Genomic DNA, 21,460 nt, shown 5'->3' on the forward strand with positions numbered 1-21,460 from the left:
GGTCCTCAAGGCACACTGTCCTGCATGTTTTGGGTATTTCCTTGCTTCAGTCCAGCTGATTTCAATTGATGACTGATTAACAGCCGTTTGTTGAACTGCAGTCAGTTGAATCAGGCACATTAAAGCAGGGAAACCTCTAAAACATGTAGGACAGTGTGCCTTGAGGATCAGGGTTGGGACACACTGATAGATAATTTGAAGTGAAGTCATGATCATGTGTCTTACCAGCCACACGTTCCTCTTTAAGCCTCTGAAGAAACTCAGTCACGATGAATAGTTGTTTACTATCTACAGCAAATAAATACAGTTGGAGGTGTTCTGTCAAAAAGCAACTCCTTCTGCCCTGAAACTCTTCACCATGCCGTTTAAATACTCAGGAAACTCCTCCTCTCTTTGACCTCTACAAGCACATGCAAAAGAAAAATATAACATAATTACTAACATTTCACTTTTAGCCATAGGGGAAAGTAAGTCCACCCTTGAGTTGTACTTTACTTATGATGACATTCTAGAAAAGCAATCTTTAGTCTTAAATTGGAGGGACATTTATAAAGATGATTACCTCATGCCATATCATACCAATGAATCATTGGGTGTTTAACATTTTTCATGCCCTCCCTTTGTATTTTGGTTTAGTATTTGTTAAATCAGTATCAGTACGGTGAGTTTTGTTTTTGTTATCTGAGATCATGTTGGCTTAATTTTAGAGAAAAAAACCCCAGAGCATTATTTTAGACTGTTTTCCAGGAGATGTATGGCGCTTAATTTAGAAGAGGTTAAGCTTTTGTTATACCATCAATAAAAGTTGCACTTTACTTCCTGTGAGAGAGCCTCTATCTGAATCATCTAGAGAGACATGCTTTTCAATTAAATTTGATCAGGTGTAAGTGATATTTAATGTATTTTGTACCCCTTGGGTATTTTTTGTTGTCAAGGAACAGTCTTAAATATACCAGCTTAGTTACAAAGGATGGAGAGAAACTGAAATCAAAGTCCTTTTACAGATTCTCAATTGGTTTTGATTTGGCTTTGATAAAATAAGACTAGACTTTTATTAAAACCATTGAATTGTAACTCTGCTTGTGTGTTTCTACACCTTTGTATACCTGTCATATTCCTTGATCTGGATGAGGCTATTTTTGTTCTCTAATATTCTCTAACAAACCTCTTAGGGGTAAGTAGGCCATGAAAACAAATGTATATCACACTTTTTTAGAATTTAAATTTGTGAAAAGAAAATAAGTAACACTGTATAATTTTTGAGTATGCACTGATTTGTGTTGGTCTAGCACAGAAAATCCCAATAAAAAAACATATAGGTTTGTGACTGTAAAGCAACAAAGTGAGGAAAAGTTCAGGAGCTATGAATACTTCTGCAAGGCCATTTTAGTTTTTTTTATTTATTGGAGCAATATTAAATAGGTTGAGAATGGCTTGATTCTGTTCCACGTCTTCATTTGAGTCCAACTTGAAGAAAACATGGACAAGACTCATAGCTGATTTTTATACTTTTTCAGGTACATGAGCTCAGAACCTCTCTATGAGGGGATGCTTTCAAATAAAACCAGATCCCATTCCTCAGATGTCCATACGTTGGTCAGCAAAGCCAGGATGGGTGGTTTCCCAAGCCATTTTTAACGAAAAGAAAACTCTGTTATTTCAGCTGTCAGAAAATAAACAAGGAAGCTTAATTGCACGCTCACATCTTCCCCAAGTCATAAAGTTACAATCACCCAATATCAGTGAATAAAGCAAAAGGCTCACGCAAAATAAGATCGGTTCAAAGAATTAATTATGTGAAGTGTATCTTGGCAAAGATCTCTTCTTGTCTTTTAGGGAGAGCAATATCAGCCAGCTTTGTAGAAGTTTCTTTCTCATACCAAGCACAGGAGGCCCAAAGTTCCCTCTTAAATTCATCCAGACCTTGTTAGCAGAAGCTTATGCACACAGTGGTTTACCTCAGCAATTTCCCCCTTCAGCTGGAGGTCAAAAGTGTTGTTTTCACTGCAAGTCCAGCTTGTTGATTGTTTTAAACCCATTTCCAAAAATGCTGAGTTCTTGACAACTGCTGCAAAGTTTGCCAAATTTACTACTGGGCCAAAAAAAAAAAACTAACCACATGGATTATACTATGCATAATGATGTTTATTTGAACTTTTTTGAAAAAGTGCATTAAAGATTTTTAGTGTAAAAAGATATTTGTCTGCTCCCAGTGGAAATGACTGTTAAGTAAATATGTCAATGTTTAATCCTTTGAACATGAATTTGGATATGCATTTCAAAAAATTAGAACATCATTGGGAAGCTTATTTCAGTAATTAAATTCAGAAAAGATCTCTTTATCTCTCTATCTCGATATATATATATATGAAAGTCACGACATTGACGATAATGACTTAAAATTTATGAAAATCAAAAATTCAGTTCCTCTGAAAATCTGAGTATTGCATGGGCCAGATCAAAGAAAGAATTTTGAAATACAAATATATCATTGCCTCCACAACCTTTAGGAAACAGCTGTTATGACATTTTTAGGGAAGATGAGTCACAAAAACATAATGCCTTAGTAAGCTGGCTGGCTGTCGACAGAGTGCTGCAGCATATTCACGGAAAGGTCAGTGGAAGGAAAACATGGGGTAGGAAAAGCTGCACCAGCAACAGGGATAACCACAGCCGTAATAGGATTGTGAAGAAAAGCACATGAAAACACTTGTTAACCAGAAAAACATTAAATTCTTACGTGGACTAAAGAGAAAAAGGACTGGACTTCTGCTCAGATTCAATATCCTACTTTCAAATTAAAAGTGAACTGCAGTATTTGTGTAATACTCTAATTTCTGAAATACTGAAAAATTTGTTGAGTCACAATCAACAGAATTAGTGGAAAAATAAATACTTGGGCTATATGGCTGTGTAATAAATTAGTACACAAGACTCTCGTGATAAAATAAAATGAATGAATTAAATAAATAGATTTCTCAATATTATTATAACCTTTTGAGATTCAGTAGTTTAAGAACAGAAACATAACAGACCAACACCTGAATTTGTAATTAAAAAAATTGTTTTAATAAATTAAATGTGAAATACATCCTGCCAAACCAGCAAAGAAAAAAAACAAAAAAAACAGGATCTTCTATTTGACTCAATGCTGTTGTGTACATGTGTAGTATGAAGTCACTGAAACAAGTCCTTCAAATGTCACAACATGATATTAATCCTTCCTTAGATTAGTTTGGGTGGCTACTGATTGCCAACTCACAAAGGCCGCAGCCCAAACCTCCTGCTCCATGCAAAACAAAGCAAGACAAAATAGTGTCAAAAAAAAAAAAATTAAATGTGCACAGACAGGTTTCCCCACATTAGATAAGACCATAACGAGTACTGCTTTTATTCTAAACTCATTGAGTTCAATGAATCATACAAGAAAACAACTTGCAGCAAAAAAATATTTAGAACTCTTAAAAGGTTTCATCCTTTGTCTGCACGCATTCACACTGACATGCACACAAGCCAAGAACTCCATGAAATGAGAGGATTCAGCTTTTCCTCTCCATCCCAGCTGGCGGTCCATCCCGTGTCTAACTGCACACAAGCCACAAACAGGTCACATGCAGAGGCTCGGCACACAATGCATCAGCCGCTCCACACAGGGGCTTCAGATAATTTAGGAGATCACGTTATTGAGAGATGTTTCCGGCTTCCATCTGCAGGGGGAAAGAAAGACAAGAAAGCCGGGACGGAGCTGACTCAGCGGCTCATTCGAGTCCCTCAAGGACCGTCAGGCTTCACAGAGGATAACGGGGAAATCTACATGGATGCACGGGAAGTCCAGCTGTACAATTCCCTGAAAGGACACAGAGGGAATTTAAATGATTTGCAACAACAACTGAACTAGTGTCTACTAAATATGCACAAATCAATTGGCCAATTTTCTCTTGATAAGCTCTGATCAAAGGTCAACAAGGGAAAAACAGTATTTTCCTCCTCCACTATTCACTAAATTTACAGTCCCTAGAATTAAAAATAAGAAACAAATTAGGCAGGTCAAAGACTTCAAAGAAAATAAAACTAGTCTCCAGCAGTCAGGGAAAGTCTGAATCTTGCATTTAAAGTGCATACAAGTGAATTCACATTTGATTATAATACATTCTCTCACCTGAGGTGTTAAGTTTTTCTGAACCCTTTTCAGTTTGGCTCTTTTACGTCCATTTTTTGTCACAATTGTCTCCTCGTAGAACTCGTGAGCCAAGTCACCGTCCTCATCAAAGTACATAGAGCTGCAGCAAAAAAATATATATATACATACATAAATTGGCCTTCTAATCGATCTCTTGAGATCAACATAGTTTTTTCTCCGTCTCTGCAATGAAAACATAATCAGTTTTTCTTAGAGCAAGAAAAGGAAATATTAGCTTAACTTATTTATACCAGGTCATTAAAAAAATCAACTTACTGAACTCTTTAATAAAGAAATATTTACTCTCAAAATTTGAACTCACTTTAATTTGATTATACAATCCAACTCAGTTTATGACTCCATTATGATTCCTCACATTTATGGAGACTAAGCATATATTTACCTCCGTCTGGTAAATACGAAGGGAGTCGCTCCAGGGAAACTTCGTACTCTAGCCAGTGACTGCTCGTTTCCATCTTTGGCTGCATCATCCCCGTTGCCTGAGCCAGAGAAAGGCCAAAATCCTTTGGATTTGGAGCCACTACCCCCCATCTTCAGCTGCAGCACATTATTTTCCCTGATTCACAGGGCAGCCAGTGGTGATTTACTGTTCTCGTACGGGAGTAAATTGGGTCTTCAGAGTGGAATAGCTAAAGAAAAAAAGAGATTGAAATGTTTCACTTGAAGCAGAAAGCACACCAAGGACAATTATTCTGTAAAAACAGAACCATTAAAGATTAAAGGTTTAGATAAAGATCAGTGAAAGTGGGTGGTTTGGTCATAAAAACACAATAAGGTAAGTCACTGAATGTTCATTCAAAACAATATGGCCACCAAGTTACAGAAGCAAAACAGATGCTGCTTCCATCAAGAGTGCAAATGAAGCAAATCTCAAAAGTCCACAGAAACACCACTGTCAATATTTAGCTGGGAATTAAGAAAAAGAAAAGAATATTAAAATTGTGCATTTTTGGGAGTTTGCATACTTGTCGGAGGCATAAAATCACAAATACTGCTCACACCCAAATTTCCAACACAAAATAACTGCATATTAATATTAACTACAAGTCTCATAAAACCAGCAGAGGAAAAATAAATTACAACAGCAAAAGTAACAAATTCAACTATATTGTGAATATTTAGGGTCTGAAACATAAATTACAGACACATTTCTCATCAACATTCCTGTCTCTGATAATGACAAAAAGGAAAATTGCCCATCCTAACATTTTAGTTTCTGCTGCTCCTTTCCTTTCCCAAAAAGCATTTTTTGATTTTCTGTTTTACACACTACCTGGTAAGACATTTGTACTGATTTATTGCTTTTTGCACTGATTTTAAAATTTGGAAGCAAACATATGTTGGCAGATTATCTCACTTTTTGTACTTCCACAGTTTTTTCCCCTGGTAGGGTGCCTCTTCTATCTTTCTGATACTTTTTATGTTACTGTTAACAAGTTCACAAATAATAAAAAATACTCTTATTTTTTAAAGGTATTCTAGAAAAGCTAACATTAATTCTTGCAATGACAATAATAACAATAAATATTCTGATTAAAATATTCAGTGTGATATTTGGCTATTTCCTTTCCTCTCCTTCTCATCTCAGATGAGACGTCAATGTTGTTTGTGTGTGGTGTGAACACCTGCTGCTGTGAGATTCTATCCAACTGGTTAACTAATACATTAGCATGTGAAACGCAAGTTCATGATACTTGGAATACATTAATCAACAATTATTGCTCTTCAAATAGTCCTTTGCGACATGGATATTGCAGACACCAATATTGCAATGACAATATATAAATGATATATTGTGCAACATTTTTATATCATATACTTTAGTGTTTCATTTCTTGGGTATCATACTTCAAATGTCCATCTCTTTAAGATAAAACATAAAAGAAAAGAAAAAAAATAACATGTTAGGCATATGTTTCTATATTTTTCTCTTTGCATCCAGTCAATATATCATAATATATAGTAAGAAAAAGCAATATACAAAATAGAGAGCACATAGTAATAAAACTCTAATCGCCTAGAACTGCCTCTGATTTATTTTCCTTATGGATAAGACAAAAGGCACAAGAGGACGTCATTAGGGTTGCTGCAAATATGCCAAGAAACCACACACGGGCCAAGAAGCGTGACAATGCAACCTATTAAAGCCACAATATGTTGAGACAGCAAAGCACTGACAACTGTCTGTGTAATGCCACGCAATGTAGCAAAGATGTGGTTATAAAATCCAAGCTACGTGCTTCGAGGAAAGATGAACAACATAAATAAATGTCTTTAACATTGGCAAAGAAGTAGCTAACTTATTTAGCGGCTTTATCAAAACAGTTAAGAGACTGACCCTGTTCTATAAACTTAAAGTAGACCAGCTTCAATGTCGTTTTATGACCTGAGAGCTCCCATCGCTGTTACCTAAAGACAACCAGCGCTCTTTCTAGCATTTACTAGGTCAACACGCTTCTAAACAACATAACGTTCACCCACGTTGACGAAAGCTAACGTTAGCGGATTTCTTAGCTATTGTTGGTAGTTTCAGGGTAGCTGTAAACCTACCTAAACCGAAGAGCGTTGTGTTCACAGAGGCAAATATTCCTCTGATGAATTTGTCCGGATGAGTTGTCAATATCACCAGCGACCAAAGAGCTCGTAACATCAACAGCTATTACATTAGCTATTTGTGCTAACGGTACTGCTTCTTCAGCCGCCCTTCGCCGTATTGTTCTGTGCGTTACCGCCACCACGTGGACGGGAGGGATAAATGGAGGTCGTCTTCTTTTTACCAGCTCCATCCAGATGTTCTCTTCTTATAACAAGGACAGATGTCTTGGTGTGGAAAGATGGTCACACAGATAATTGCTTCATGAAATTATAGGTTTTATATTGGTCATATTCTCTACCTGAGTGCTTGGATCAATAAAATCAGAGAAATCATACTAATTATCAATTATAAAAACTTAAATGGATGTTTTTTTCATTATAGAGGTGGAGGGTTTTTTTTTTTGGCAATTCCCGTGTTAATAAAAGCAGGACAATAAGTTCCTCTTTTAATTCAGTACCACAATCTCCTTGTTTTGCTTTGTGGGGAAGATAGTCCCAAGTTTTCCTTCTAGGTTTCTGGGCATGTTTATTTTATTTCCATGTAACTTTGACTCTATTGATGCATATTGTAAATACTTTTTCAAGAAAAAAATATAACTTAAAATTGAAATGTAATGTAGAGCAATCAGTGCCTACATGACATTTAAATTGTATGTTTTGAACATACCATTAATGCAATTAGTTTTTATTCCTGATTTTTGTATTCATTCCTTGATGTTACAAATGTCGCAAAACATCATGTTTAATTTGTTTTCCACTATATGCAAGCATATTTTTCATATATTGTAAATCTACATATTTGCACATCATGTGGGGTTGGTTGGGGTGGGGGTAATCAAAATAAAAAAATATTAGAACATGTGTTGCCTCTTGATTTTTTTACATTTCCAGGATGACAAAAAAAACAAAATTTTGATACATCAGACGCTGGTAGCTGTCGTGGCACATCCACTTATTAGGTTTACAGGTGAAATACTCTTCCGCTCAACATCAGGTTGATTTGGATAGATTTTCCCCTAATTACAGAACATGAACTCAATTACAATCTGGATTTATTTACTCGAGTTATGTTTACTAAAGTTTAATTAATGATATAAAATACTGTTGTAATTAAAAAAAACAGAAGAAATATGAGAGGGAAAAGTTTGCAGCAAAGCATACACTTTGAAAGGATCATAAACTTAACATCACATGACCTGTAATTTATTGTGATCAGTTTATTAGATCATTTGCATATAAATACACGTACTCAACTCCAAATCACAGCTTTATTAAAGTGCCAGTATGTGATAAAAGACAGCGTGGTCTGGTGCTTTCAGTAGCTCACATTAAATGTAAACACATGTATTTCTGCTTCATTAACAAACTATAATCTGAAACATTGTCATTGCCTGAGCTCTTTCCTTCCCTTTTGCGTCACCCGTAAAGGTTCCCATTTCCGTGGCATGAAAAGATTATTCCTAATGTTGAACTCCAAGGTTGACTCTTTGTCAACCAGGGGTAGTTACGCGGGCCATTGCGTGCCTTATCATGTCTCTAGCATGAGCATAGCGATTCACAATCTGCCGCACATGCTCTTCTTCCTCGCGCTGTAAGATTCGCAAGAAGTTGTTCAGCTCGGGAAAGCTGAAGGCATCCCACTGCAAAGGAAAGACATTTTGTTTTAAGATCACACAAACCACCCATAAAATAAAGAGTTTACTCTGATCAGAAAACTCACATTTACATCCCCTGTTTCATTCTCCTTCAAAACCAGACTCAAGACTGATTCACTGGGTCCAGCACATAAACGCAAATACAGAGGGCGCTCGTCATCAGACAGCTTACGCATGAACACTACAAGAAAGCACAAAAAATATAATCAACGGTTTTCTTCTCTGCTTTAACAAAATCCTGATGTGAGGAATCCAACCTTGACTTTGCTTTTCAGCACGTTCAAACAAGGCAAACTTTGCCGGATTGTCGACCACAGTGAACTTGTTCAGCAACGCCTCGATGACTTCTCGCACTCGAGTTTCTGAGCTCACATGAAGGTGCTTTGCTGCATCTTTGGGGAGGTAGAAAGACGTCCGCCGCCTTGTCAGTCTTTCTTGCTGATCGTCCTCCTCTGTCCAGCTCTGGTTCCGAGAAGGTGGGAGGGAGATGGGGCGGAGTAACTGAAAGTGGACCTTTATGAAACCAGTGTACGTCCCATCTTTATTCTGTTAGAAATACAGATTCACTAGAGTTAGAGGGCATCATTTCTGGAGACAAATCTGCAAGTTAGAAAAATATTATGTAAAAACTGTTCAGAAGTTCACAAAAACACATCCTCAGCATAATAAAAACATAACTATGCATAAATGCAGCTGAGTTAAAGAACCTCTACCAACTTTGCAAAGAAATGTAGTCAAAAATCCAGCCACAATTATTCCAGAAGCTTGTTGATGGCATCAAAAACATTCAGATGCTATCATTAAGAACCCATAATTATACAACATTCATGTTTCTAAGAGGACCAGGACAAGCTTAGCATAAGGCAGAATCAAGTTTGCTGTGACTCACATCCACCATGTAGAGATTGTTGTTGATCTGAGCGTTGTACTCCTTCACCTTCTGCTGAATCTTACCAACACTTAACTCTTGTTTACCCGGTTCAGTCTGGTCATCCTGAAAAGGGCGAAAATGTTGGAACCAGTTACGCCAAAGGAAATCGGTTGAATTAGGATGGAGGGATGCAACAGAAAAGAATGGAAAATGGAAAAGACAGATAACTACACTGCTCAAAAAAATAAAGGGAACACTTAAACAGGTGTTTAACACTTAAAGTGTTCCCTTTATTTTTTTGAGCAGTATATTTCGAAGGCTCATGGTTGCACATCTGTGAAAGAAAGATGTAAGCCTGTAAATAATAGTTTGGTCCCTGAAAGTAAAATGAAGTGCTTGATTTATTTCTTCCTGTGACATATTTGGACAAGTATGTTTTTTAATATTGTCACCACTATTTTGCAAGGATTTTCTCTAGATGCCCACTAATCTATCTTCTCTTTGCTCTGTTCCCGTTCAGTGTCTCCATCAGCTCCACCCTAATCCTCCAGTCAGATTTGCTTCAATCAGCCAGTAAGCCAAAGTTTCACTTGAGGTTATTTTTTTAATCTGCACAGAAAACTTCAAGGATTCATTTTTTGATTCATTGCCTTTTTGATGAAGTGTTTATCAAGAATTAAATATAATAAATCTAAAACCTCAGGACATCAAAATTGAATCCTAAATGTATTTTAAATTCAAAGTCACCAGCTCAGAAACCCTTTGCTTACCCAATTCGCCCTAGCAGTAATGCATTTATTAACTATGATCTCAAATCTAAAGATTAGATTTCTTTTAAGACGTGGCGTCAGTGGCCTTCACTGACAGTAATTACACAGGAGAGTAAAGGGAGAAAGAAATGAAGCAAATATCCCTGGGACGTCTGCTCTACAACCAAAAAACATTCATTAAAATGCTCAAATCTCATTTATAGTTTATTAAATTAGGATATTATTTTCTGAAAATTTTGTATTTTTATTTTAAACCTGATGTATCATAGAATTTCCTTACAATTTCCGATAAAAGAGGAAAAAATAGCAACAAGAAAGACTTTTCTTTCATACGGAAGTCTATGGTTCTAGTTTCTTTCTTAACTGAACTTTAATTCCCGGTTTTACTTGTTCCAGAGTATCCTCAGCTTCTCAAAAAGACCCCCGTTTTAATCCCAGCAGGGGAATAAAAGGCTAATCACAACTGTAGAAAGTGACCTAATTTGATTAAAGTCCACGTCTTAAGTATCTGGATGGATTTCAACAAACCAAATGCTGGGTTTGTTTCTCAAAACTAAAGAGCTGACGTTGAGCTTGTATACATAGTCACAGACGACACTAAAAGCAGATAGTTACAAAGTAAAAATATATATTTAAAAATATAACACCACTTTACGACAATATGTCTTTTTATCAATGACAAATAAACAGTAAATAAACTGGTCAATTATTAAGCTGCAACCAAGGGAGGTAAGATGTAGTAAAGGTCAGAGAGGGAGAAAGTGACAAATGTCTTAGCATTAGTGATTGTGCAACTTTCTTATACATGCCTTATAGCTGATAGAGGATTTATTAAATGTTAATGATGTAATATCATATTTGTTAAATAATATATAATATTATATTATAAAACACTAATAAAACTAATATATCAAACATTAATGACAAGAGGTGAGCAGCAAGCAGACATGGTGGTGTCCATCTGCTTTGCCATATTAACATCGCAAATGGTCATTCAAGCATAATCAATTTTTTTGTTTTTCTCCGTTAGATTCCTCAAAAGTAAATGAAAAATCCAGCTCATTAAGGAATTAAAAATAATGACAATACTGGCACTGTGAGAGCAGTGAAAGGTGATTAGTGTTGAATAGAAATTAAACATTTCAAATTTATATTACAAAGAAAAAATAGAAAACTACGTTTAAGGTTCTTTCCACTTCACCGTGATGCACTACCATTTTTTAATTTTTGATCTAACATCAAAATGAAATACATGGAAAGGTTTTAGCTGGCAAAACGTAAACACTTAATGGGTGAATGTTATTCTGGAATGTTCATTATTATGTTCTGTTTTATGAGTTGTGTCGCTTTTTACCACGTTTGTGTCCGTCTCGATGGAGTCCTCACTGTAGTCTGTGTTCTCCGTTAACACACTCCCCTGTGTGCTGCAGTCCAGCTGGATAAACGGTCGGCAGCGGTAGTGACAAGTGTAGCTGCAGTCTGAAGGAGAGAAACAGATAACAAAAGGTGTGGTTTTGGTTCCTCTGTTTTCCTTTAACTTTGGGTGTTGCCAATCTGTGTATCTGTTCCTGTACTGTCCCACTGAGCTGTCGCCACTGTGAGTGAGACTGCATGTGACTGACAGTACAACAGAAACGCCAGAAGTAAAAGAAAACAGAGAAGCAAAGACAATCCTAGGCCCTATATGTACAAAAAACACTGAGCTGAAAGATGAAACAGGCCAGAACTTCCAACTGATAAGCTAAATGGCTTGGAGAGGAAATCTAACATCCTGAGGAATAAAACAGAAACAGCCCAAAATGACAATAAACATCCATTTCCAATGTGACTTTGGCAATAATTCTTCTTCAAAACTGCTTAAAATAGAACAGAACCAGCAAAAAGCCAAGTTTAGTCTGTATAAATAGACAGACACTGCAGTATTCAGCAACCATTACTTGCAGACATCAATTATACATTTGTTTAGATCTGGTCCAGCAGAATAACTCCAAAGCTTTGAAACAACATAGGAACAGGATGTAAAGCATCAGGCTTTCAATTTGCTTGAAGCCTGAAAATCTGACACTTTTGCTGGTCAGATTTAAAATAGATTTAAGTTTAAAATAGATCAAAATTAGACGAAGTACTCACTGGCACAGCGTAAGATCTGCTTATAGAGACCCCAGATGAATTCTCCACACAGGTCACACCAGCTGAGGTGTGTGTAGCTATAGGGCTGGAAGTCATGGCCCACTGCCCCCTCTCCCAAGTGACGGACCGGTCCCTCGATGCTGACGCTGTCTCCAACCAGACGGACAACGCGGCCAGCGCCAGGCTGACTTGGATTGACAGGGGCACAGGCGATGTGTGAGGATGGAGCGGCTAGCTCGATGGAATCGTTCACACTGAGGTCCTTCAGCTCAATCAGCTCACAGTTAGTCATCCTGTCTTCGATGCAGAAACTGAAATATCATGCAAACACTGGGTGTCCATGAGGGCGTGCAGGTGTGTGTGGAGCCAAATGAGGAAGCAGCAGAGTTGGATTTACACCTTTCCATCAGACTGAAGCATCATTTTGGATTCAGTCCCCTTCCAGAGTCAGGGAGCGTCACCGTTTGAAGCTACAAGACATTAAATAACAAAAAAAAACTGTAATGGATTTTGATAAAGCAACTTTTCTCTAATATACAGTGTCAGAAATGTACATACAGCATCACATATTTATTACTCTATGACACCCTCACAAATATTCGGTCAAATTAACTTGTAAGGCTGTATCTCAATCACAACATTTGCTACTATGAAGCTTGTCTGCAGTCAAATTCTATATCTGTTATAAACTGTTTTTGTGTCTTTATTTGATTTAAAAGTTCAAAATAATTTATATTCATGTCTATAACAATTAAACATGCAATGGACTGTCACTGCACCTACAGTTAACATAAAGAACAAACGTGAATCTGTTTCTGACTCTATCTTTAAAAACAGAAAAACAAAGGATTAACATTTGTCATCCGATGCCAGGAATCACAGAGTTACATAAAATGTGGGACAAGATGATGGGTATAATCCAGATCTATCCCTCAGGCAGTATTTACACTGTTCTTTACAAAATGTAGCAAACAGGAGCAACAAAAACTGAGTCAGTCCAACTCAGGCAGAAAACTGAACAGTTGATGGTAATATAGATATTGTGAAACAGAGTCCAGTCCTGGAAACCTGGAAAAGACTTGAGAATGTTGTGGAAGTTCACCCTCCAGAAGGACATCCATAACATACAGCCAGAGCTACAATAAAATGCTTTAGATTAAACATGACAATGTATTGAAACAGCTGGCAATAAACTTACATGTATTTGAAAGTTTATATTCACAGATGTTGCAAAGCCAATTTGGTTGAGTTTGAGCTATTTTGCAAAAAGGAATGTGCAAAATTTGAATCTCTAAACTTGTAAAGCAGATGCATACCCCAAAAGAAGGTAAAGACCTTGTCAAGAAAACTGGCATAGGGTGTGAGATCTTTCCGGGTGCATGCAGAAAAGGTGCATAGAGGCCTGAGAGAAAATAAGTAATCTTGTAGTTTGATTAAAAGCTAATTAAATTGAATATGAAGAAATAGTAAAATGAATACAAGTAATCACATAATAACCTTCTGAAATGTATTATCTGAAATGATTTCTGTAATGAATTAACTGTGGAAAGATTATGGTTGATGAATTATAATAAGTAAGAGATGTGATTGATTGTTAACTAAGGATCAAACTTGTGATAATGTGAAGTTGTAATCATTTGAAATTAATTCAAACAGGTTTAACAACAGATTTAATGTGTTTAATGAGTTATAATACATAATAGTGGGTTATAGAAAAAGAGAGGAATACAGCACAGTCCTGAAACAGGAAATGTCGCAAGCAGTTCTGAACAGATGGTCAGAGCGCACAGGATGGTTGGAGTGTTGAGTTTGGCTGAAGCAACGGAGAAAGGGGAAGCACGGGACTTTCCACTATGGTCAGCAGAAATAGATTGGGCAATGTGAGGACTTTTTCATAAGATATAGCAGATGTGAAGCAAGTCACGTAGACCAAATTTCCCCATACACACACATGGGGGAGAGATGCATAAAAAGGGGCTGAAAAGAGGAACCAGCCGTTCCCAGTCCGACGGCGCAGAAGGAGAGACAACTTGCTGAAGCAGATTGAGCCACGGACCGCACTTCAGAACCACGGGGGAGCTCGGACTTCACACCGCCAAGAAAGGACTGGGTTCCATCGCCCCATCCCTGGTTCTTCATTCGATCGTCGGTCTCGTCTCAGCCCAGCAATTACAAACTCTGCAACAAGACTTGGAGGAAGGACAAAGCTCCCTCAGGGATGAGGAACTGGGTTTTGCAAAAGGATTCGGACCCGTTCTGCTTTGTTTCTTTTCTAAAGAGGGTTTTTTCCACACAAGGCAAAGACCTCAACCAAGGATGCTAGAAATTCCTGTTGCCAAAGATCCACCATCGTCTGGGTATGAGTTGAATCTGCTCATTGAAATTCCATCTCAGAACTTGCGACTTTAGTCAGGGAAAAGAGGACAGGGTAGTATGATTGTACATGTAAATTTTATTACACTGTTTTTGAATTATTTACGATTGATTATTGATTTGTATGTCGCATATCCCTGCTTAAGCTTGCTTAATAAATTTATACTATAAAATTCTAAAGAGGTTGGTGGACATTGGAATTAATAGAGTCATTTAATCTTCGTTCAGTTCTTTTAATTAAGGTAAAACTAATGTACATGATTCCAGTAAATAGGAGGCTTCATAATTTCCTTTGGTGAGAATAAATAATGACCCTGGGACTTACATCTAAGTCACTAAACATAATCTAGCCGGTTCCAAGTGCAAGTTATGATTTAGAAAGTGGGCTACCGTTAACAGAAGTGGTTATTGGAATTATGCAGCTGTGAGGGCTACTCAGCTGATTGTTTCTTAACTGTAAAGGGTCATAACTTCTGGATTGGAGGTAGTTAGAGCTAGACGAATCACTTTCGCCACCAGTTTAAATAGATTATCTCTTATAGAGTACTTTTAGGGTAATACCCAGGTCTCAGAGATTTTCCGGACCTGTTAGACAGAGAACTGGTCAGTAGGCAGCCCTGGGTAGTAGTGAGGAGTGGGAGGGGCTGACTATTGCAGGATAACCTTCAACCTTTAGACTTTTACTTAAGAGACACATTTTTAAGATCAAGAATTATTTTTCTTTCTGCTTAACAACAACCCTATATGTTTGTCTCTCAAATAAATACCCAATAAAATGCAATAAACCATGAGGTTACAAAAAGTAAAACAGTTCAAGGGATGCAAATACTTTCGCAAGGCAGACTTTATCATTTATGGAACAGCACATAATTTTTTAAGTCATAATAATATAAATGATAAAAAAACTGAATGACAAAGCAAATTCTGAAGGTTTTGAAAACCTGATTTTCTTTTCTCTCTGCAGCAGGTGTAGGGAGGATTTAAGAGTCTGGGTGAGGAGGGATGTGGTTTCCTCTAGAAAATGAGTAAAAAGCCAAAAAAATATTTCTTAATTAATGCAGCAAATTCCTCTCAGTTTCTCAAGGAAGAATAAATTCGTTATTTCTCTGCTGCCACAGCATTATTTTATTAAGATGGAGAATACAGCAGCCTCTAAAACTGTAGTGAACGTATTTTCTCTTTGGAGCAAACTTATTGTGACTAGAATAAGAACAACCCGGGGCTGTGTTTGCCAAGTGGGTCACCACACGGTGCAATTATCCACGCAGGGCAACAACAACTCATTGTAAGCGACATCATTTAAGCCCATATGGTGTCATACTTGTTTATTACCTTCTCAGCTCAGACTTGTGCCTGCAATATTTTCACGTGATAAATTATTCACTAATTGAACATTCAATCGTTAAAAGCAGCCGAGACAACGCGGTCTAATCCCGCAGCTCAGAGTCTGGGAACGGGACAGGGAACAACTCCACGGACAGATACCCTGACCAACTGTTCACAGAAACCCCCTTACCTCGATCACTCCATCCACGCAGCTGTTCGATGGCGATATCTGCATAATAGACGCACTTTTTGTCCTGGAGTTATCAGCGAAGCGTCCCCCACCTCATCTCCCTGCGCGCACTTTGGGTTTGCGCATGCACATTGTGAGACTGGGATTATCCCTTAAGCCAAAATGTGAGCTGCATAGAAGTGGACGGAGAGAAGAGAAGGCGCTGCTGGAGGAATCATCTCTGCTGCACGCATCACATGATGTACACAGAGACATGATTTAAATAGATGGGGCTGAGGAGACAAGCTTCTGATGTTTTATACCACTTTATAAAAAATTAGATTAAATTAAAACCATTCATTGTGGTTATAGATAATTCGGGACTTCAATGATGAGTAAATAAATGTACTTGATTAAATTGTAGATTATGTTTTGTTTCATGGTTAGACTTGTCTTTCAAGTTTATTTTATTAATTTATTGGTCACTTATTTATTCTGCGCTTTGAGATCTACAACTATAAAGGGCATTATAAATAAAGTATATTAGTGTTATTATTACTTTAGGGTTCATGTAATTTATTTTAAATGACGAAAAAATAAATAAATGCAGTATTTACGAATTAAATTTCACGTAATCTAGTATTTACAGATCATACACAGTTCATTTTGCATGTAAGTAAAACAGGAGGAGACATTTTTGTTTCCAAATCGCCCACTTTTATGCGAGAAGGCTGTTAAATCTTTGATTAAGGATATGTGGAAATCATTCAATGAGGAAAAAGCCCTCGGGCTAAAATATGGCTAATGAAAAATAAAATGTGGTCTTCCTGTTTTCTACATTCAAATCAGACCTTCATCAGCGTCTATATTTACCTCCAACACTTAAACCAAATTAGTGTTTTAACACAACAGCAGCAGCAGCAGTAGTAGAAGAAGAAAGTATTTATTGTGTGGGAGTAAGCTTTTCTATAAGCCCTTAGAAAAGTCTTTGGCTGTGACAGAATTTTGATTCAGAATTGAACTCCTGCTTCAGACAAGACTGCAAGACAAAAGTTAAGAGGATATATTTTCTTAGATCGGGTTATAATTATAGAAAAAATTATTTTTCATCAGTTGGAGTTGGTTTGGAACATGAAAAACTAACAAAATTCTCTTCTAAGCATTATAGACAAATTACCTGATCCATATGGTTATTAATTCCCAGAAAGTCCGTTGGAAGGTTTGGGAGCCCTTTTTTATTCCTGCAGAAAATGATTATGTTCATTCAGCAGGTTTTATTACAGAGTTTGTACACTGGAGGCCAGTGTGCAATGTGTCCATGTGTCTTCAGCTCATGTTAATGAGAGAAACATAAAAATAGTTTCAAATGATTAAATAAGACTTTTTATTTATTAACAAAATGCTAAATTCCAAACCCCATAAATTACTTCTGAAATGAGACAGAAGTGTATTTGTAAAAACAAAAAAAACAACACATACATTTTTTAAAATCATTTTATTCACATTAAGATGCAAAAAAAAGGAGAAAGGAGAAGAAACTGCTGAATGAATGAGCCCCAGTGTGTATGTGTGTGTGTACGTGTGTGTGTAGGGGTGCATGTGTGTGTCTGTGTGGAGGCCCTGCAGAGTCACAAGCTTATTAGAGAGTAATTGGAGCACAATAACCAGTGCACTGAACTTTGTGTCTGGTGGATTTGATGGTCCAAATATGAGAAACTGTTCATGATGGTATTCTTAGATTGTACACACTTTGGTTGAATGGATGTAAATGAATCTAAAGCCACTCGGCAAAAAGAACCCAAGCTTGCTTTCAATATGAATCATTGTATTTAGAGGACCACAAACTTATACAGTCTTCAAAAGCACCATGTTGCCCGTGGGCACCATGTTCTAGAATATAATCTAGATCAGGAATCCTCAAATTCAGGCCTTGAGGGTCGATGTCCAGCAACTTCTGGATGTGTACTTGATTCAACACACCTTAATCACAAAGCTGAATTACCTCCTCAGTGCTGTCAGGTTCTCCACAGTGCTGCTAATGACCTGATTATTTGACTCAGGTGTGGTGGAGCAAAGCCACATCTAAAACCTGGATTGCTCTAGGTCTAGGAGGAGTTTTAGCCATTCAGAGTAACTGTGGACTGTTAATATGAAGGACATATTTGACCGGAGTAATCAGCAGTACAGTTGCAATTGGATTTGAATCTTACTGGTTTCATTAGATTGGAATTTTCTGAGAATCTGTGCGAAATAAATGAAATAAAATGGACTCATTTGTGTCTAAAAGAAAAATCAACATATATATATTTTTTTATTTAAAAAAATGTAGGCGAGTAATTCCTTACAGAAATAATTGTAAGGAAAGGAAGTGAAGACACAAACGACCTTTATTTTGAAAAGATTAAACGGAAGCTGCGTTTTCCCATTCCTGCAACGGGACATCAGGGCGACGTGTACGAAGAGTACGAGACACTGGACGTTTTGTCAAGTTAAAGTTATATGACTGTGATTTAATAACGATGGTCATCTGATGATCTTAAGCAGAGCTGAGCTACAGTCAGGGAAGGACTTTTAATTATCGTCACTTCCGCTTTCATTGAGTTGGAGACGATCTGACGTGATAATTTATAACATGATCCACAACAAGGAGGCTGAATCTGAAACTCGGTTTTACGGTTTTATTAGAGCAGTCTCTGTAGGACTGACTCACATAATCTCCATAGCCTTTCCTGTTTTTATTGCATTTCTCTCCCTACCTGGAACAAGTGAGTGTGGTTAAAGTTGACGTCTTTTTTTTTTTTTTTACGTCAGTTTGCATATCATTTTGTTGATCTTTAACCCCGCATGTTTTCTTTCAGGTGTGTTTTCATGGCATCCTTTCCTGATGACAGTAGCTGTAAGTTGAACCTAATTTATAAACTCAAAAAGCCTCAATACGAACTTTACTTTGTTTATTGGGACATGACTGGTTGCATGATTGTGAAGTAGAAACAAAGTTGGAGGGTATTTTTCTACCTGCTTCGCATAATTATAAACTGACTCAAAGGAAGCTGACTGCAGTGGATTTTATTTGGGAGTTTTAGAGTAATGGGGGATCAGTTACTTTTTGATGCACGTTCATCAAACATTTTGAATGTCATTAATTGTGCACTACTACCAACAAAAACCTAATTGAATACACAACAGTTGAAGTTCTGACATTACAGTATGTAGGACGGTGAATGTAAGGCACCAAGTAGATCAGAGGTCAGCGACCTTTTCCACTCAAAGTTTAGCTGCTAAAAAATAAAACTCTTCTAGAGCGGCAAAACATTATCATTATGTATCATTATGAAAGCTAGCAAATTAAACTAAAATATACTTCTATTTTCAGATTTTAGAACAAAATAAAAAATTATAGAATGAGGTGAGCCTTTTCTATAAATATTGAAAATGAAGACTTGTAGGTATTATTATTATGTTCAGATTTAGCAAAGAAACTTTCAGAAAAACTCTGAAATACATTTCCTTTTTGGCTTTGTAAGAGCCACAGTGGAGGAGCCAAAGAGCCACACGTGGCCCTTGAACCGCAGGTTGCAGACCCGTGAACTAGATGAATCACTGGACAGTTTAAGTTCTTGGCAAAACTTGCTCTGCACAAATGTTTCAAATTTTTATTGGTACAGTTATTTAGATTTTAATTGATTTGTATACCACCTCTTTTCTAACTTACGAGTCAATAATGATTTTCCTTCTTTTTGTTTTAGTTTGGCTTCTTTATGACGGAAGCCATCCTGCTCTTTTCGCCCTACGGCTCCTTCATCAAGAGGTTTCCACACAAGACCAAAGGCCGTGTTCACTGGATCCTGCAGAGCCTCTGTGGCTCCTGTGCCGTTCTGGGCCTGGCTGCCGTCTACTACAACAAAAATCTGAACGGTAAAGCCCACTTCACTTCGTGGCACGGCCTGCTGGGACTAATCACAGTGTGTGTTGTGTGTGTGCAGTCCTTGGCAGCCATGCCTCTCATTTACCACTCTCTGGCCAAAGACTGGTCCCTCGCCAAGCTGAAGCGCTACCACGCCGCGTCAGGACTCGTCACCTTCCTGCTGGGCTGCACCAGCCTGCTGCTCGGGCTCTGCTCCTCCTGGTTCACGGCGTCAGTAGGGGGGTACGCCTGGTACCTGGCAGCAATCTGCCCCGCTCTCAGCGCTCTGATCATTATGAATCAGGTCTCCAGTGCTTACGTTGCTAAAAAGCGGCTGCAGTCCTGACGGAGGCGCGTTGGATGAACAGAGCTAAGCTCACTGTACTCCTTTAAAGACTGAAATATTACTTCTCAGTTCACAAACTTTCCTGCCTTTTTTGATTTTTGATGCAATTTTTTGTTGGTGATCTTTCCATGCTTGAATGAATAAAAAGTCAAAATATGAAGAAGAGAAACAAGAGTCCTTTTTATACTTGCATACTAGTACATGCTCTTATAAAGCAACATGCATTTTTTTTTAGCGTTATGCACTGCGAGTATGCTCTGCAAGCAGAACAAATAATTCAAATAAAAAATGAAAAAACAGAAATATATACATCATTTTCAAGTACAAAAATACAATTTTGGTGGTCAAAGTGGAAAAAAATAAAAACATTTGTAATAACTGCAAGTATTTCTGTAACTGATTATTGCTGAATCTACTTGGGAATTGGTGAGATAGTTATTTAAAGGTGGAATACTGACTAATCTGATCTCACACAAATATACTTCACTTTTTTGCTTTGTTTATTTTTCTTGCACATTCTAGCACTTATACATATATACACAAAATACACCACTGGTCCTACTGACTGCACTTCATATAGAAAACTTTTAATTTAAATGAAATAAATTAATCTTAGAACGTTGTCCCTTTTAGTTGAGACCTTTTATAGCATGTCATGTTACGTATGACAATAAAATGTATGTACATTTTATTGTCATAAGTGTGATTCTTTTATATTTATTTTAAATAAACAATGAAAATAAAGTCTATTTAATATTTGAATTTAGAAAACCTATTTTGCTCTCTGAAAGGTCTCAGGTTCAGGAAATGTTTTGTCGGGTGTCTTTTCCCTCAACTTACAACAGAGGGACTTTCAATATGGTTGGACAATCATTTCCATTTTGAACATAATATGCCAAACCTATGTTCATAAATAATTTTTTTAACCCAGTTTTATCCAAAATAAATTGTTAGCTTTCCTACTACAGATTCTGTTTTTTAGCAAAATCTTGCTTTTCAATTACATTTGGCTCCTGGCGTGTTAAGTGTGTCACATTTGAGAGTTGTTTTTTCCCCCCTACATTTTGAATATATTTTCATTTTAATTTTTGTGTATTTTCGTCCCAACAATGTGAAGACA

The 21,460-nt window shown here is 37.1% G+C and overlaps 3 protein-coding genes across 4 annotated transcripts; 1 reads left to right on the forward strand and 2 right to left on the reverse strand.

Annotated features, from left to right (window-relative positions):
- Positions 1 to 3,046: 3,046 nt before the first annotated feature.
- Positions 3,047 to 6,906, reverse strand: LOC102226579 (tumor suppressor candidate 2-like). Its single transcript, XM_005807294.3, has 4 exons — positions 6,752 to 6,906; positions 4,584 to 4,830; positions 4,160 to 4,280; positions 3,047 to 3,847 (listed from the first exon to the last, which is right to left on the reverse strand). The coding sequence occupies exons 2-4, from the start codon at positions 4,730 to 4,732 to the stop codon at positions 3,782 to 3,784; spliced, it is 336 nt and encodes a 111-aa protein (XP_005807351.1). The 5' UTR covers positions 4,733 to 4,830; positions 6,752 to 6,906; the 3' UTR covers positions 3,047 to 3,781.
- Positions 6,907 to 8,020: 1,114 nt separating this feature from the next.
- Positions 8,021 to 18,342, reverse strand: LOC102226324 (ras association domain-containing protein 1-like). Its single transcript, XM_014471846.2, has 7 exons — positions 16,112 to 18,342; positions 12,223 to 12,692; positions 11,447 to 11,571; positions 9,341 to 9,445; positions 8,709 to 8,997; positions 8,517 to 8,632; positions 8,021 to 8,436 (listed from the first exon to the last, which is right to left on the reverse strand). Exons 2-7 carry the CDS (start codon positions 12,512 to 12,514, stop codon positions 8,287 to 8,289), a joined length of 1,077 nt encoding a protein of 358 aa, XP_014327332.1. The 5' UTR covers positions 12,515 to 12,692; positions 16,112 to 18,342; the 3' UTR covers positions 8,021 to 8,286.
- Positions 18,343 to 18,504: 162 nt separating this feature from the next.
- LOC102236774 (cytochrome b561 domain-containing protein 2) lies at positions 18,505 to 20,864 on the forward strand. 2 transcript variants are annotated; one of them, XM_023325757.1, is made up of 4 exons: positions 18,505 to 18,855; positions 18,949 to 18,986; positions 19,837 to 20,005; positions 20,074 to 20,864. In XM_023325757.1, the coding sequence occupies exons 1-4, from the start codon at positions 18,723 to 18,725 to the stop codon at positions 20,319 to 20,321; spliced, it is 588 nt and encodes a 195-aa protein (XP_023181525.1). In that variant the 5' UTR covers positions 18,505 to 18,722; the 3' UTR covers positions 20,322 to 20,864. The 2 variants fall into 2 exon arrangements, with proteins under 2 accessions (XP_023181525.1, XP_005807390.1); XM_005807333.2 differs by having other exon boundaries at positions 18,510 to 18,855; positions 19,837 to 20,686.
- The last annotated feature ends 596 nt before the right edge of the window (positions 20,865 to 21,460 follow it).

Source organism: Xiphophorus maculatus, chromosome 20, assembly GCF_002775205.1.
Source record: "Xiphophorus maculatus strain JP 163 A chromosome 20, X_maculatus-5.0-male, whole genome shotgun sequence".
NCBI lineage: Eukaryota > Metazoa > Chordata > Actinopteri > Cyprinodontiformes > Poeciliidae > Xiphophorus > Xiphophorus maculatus.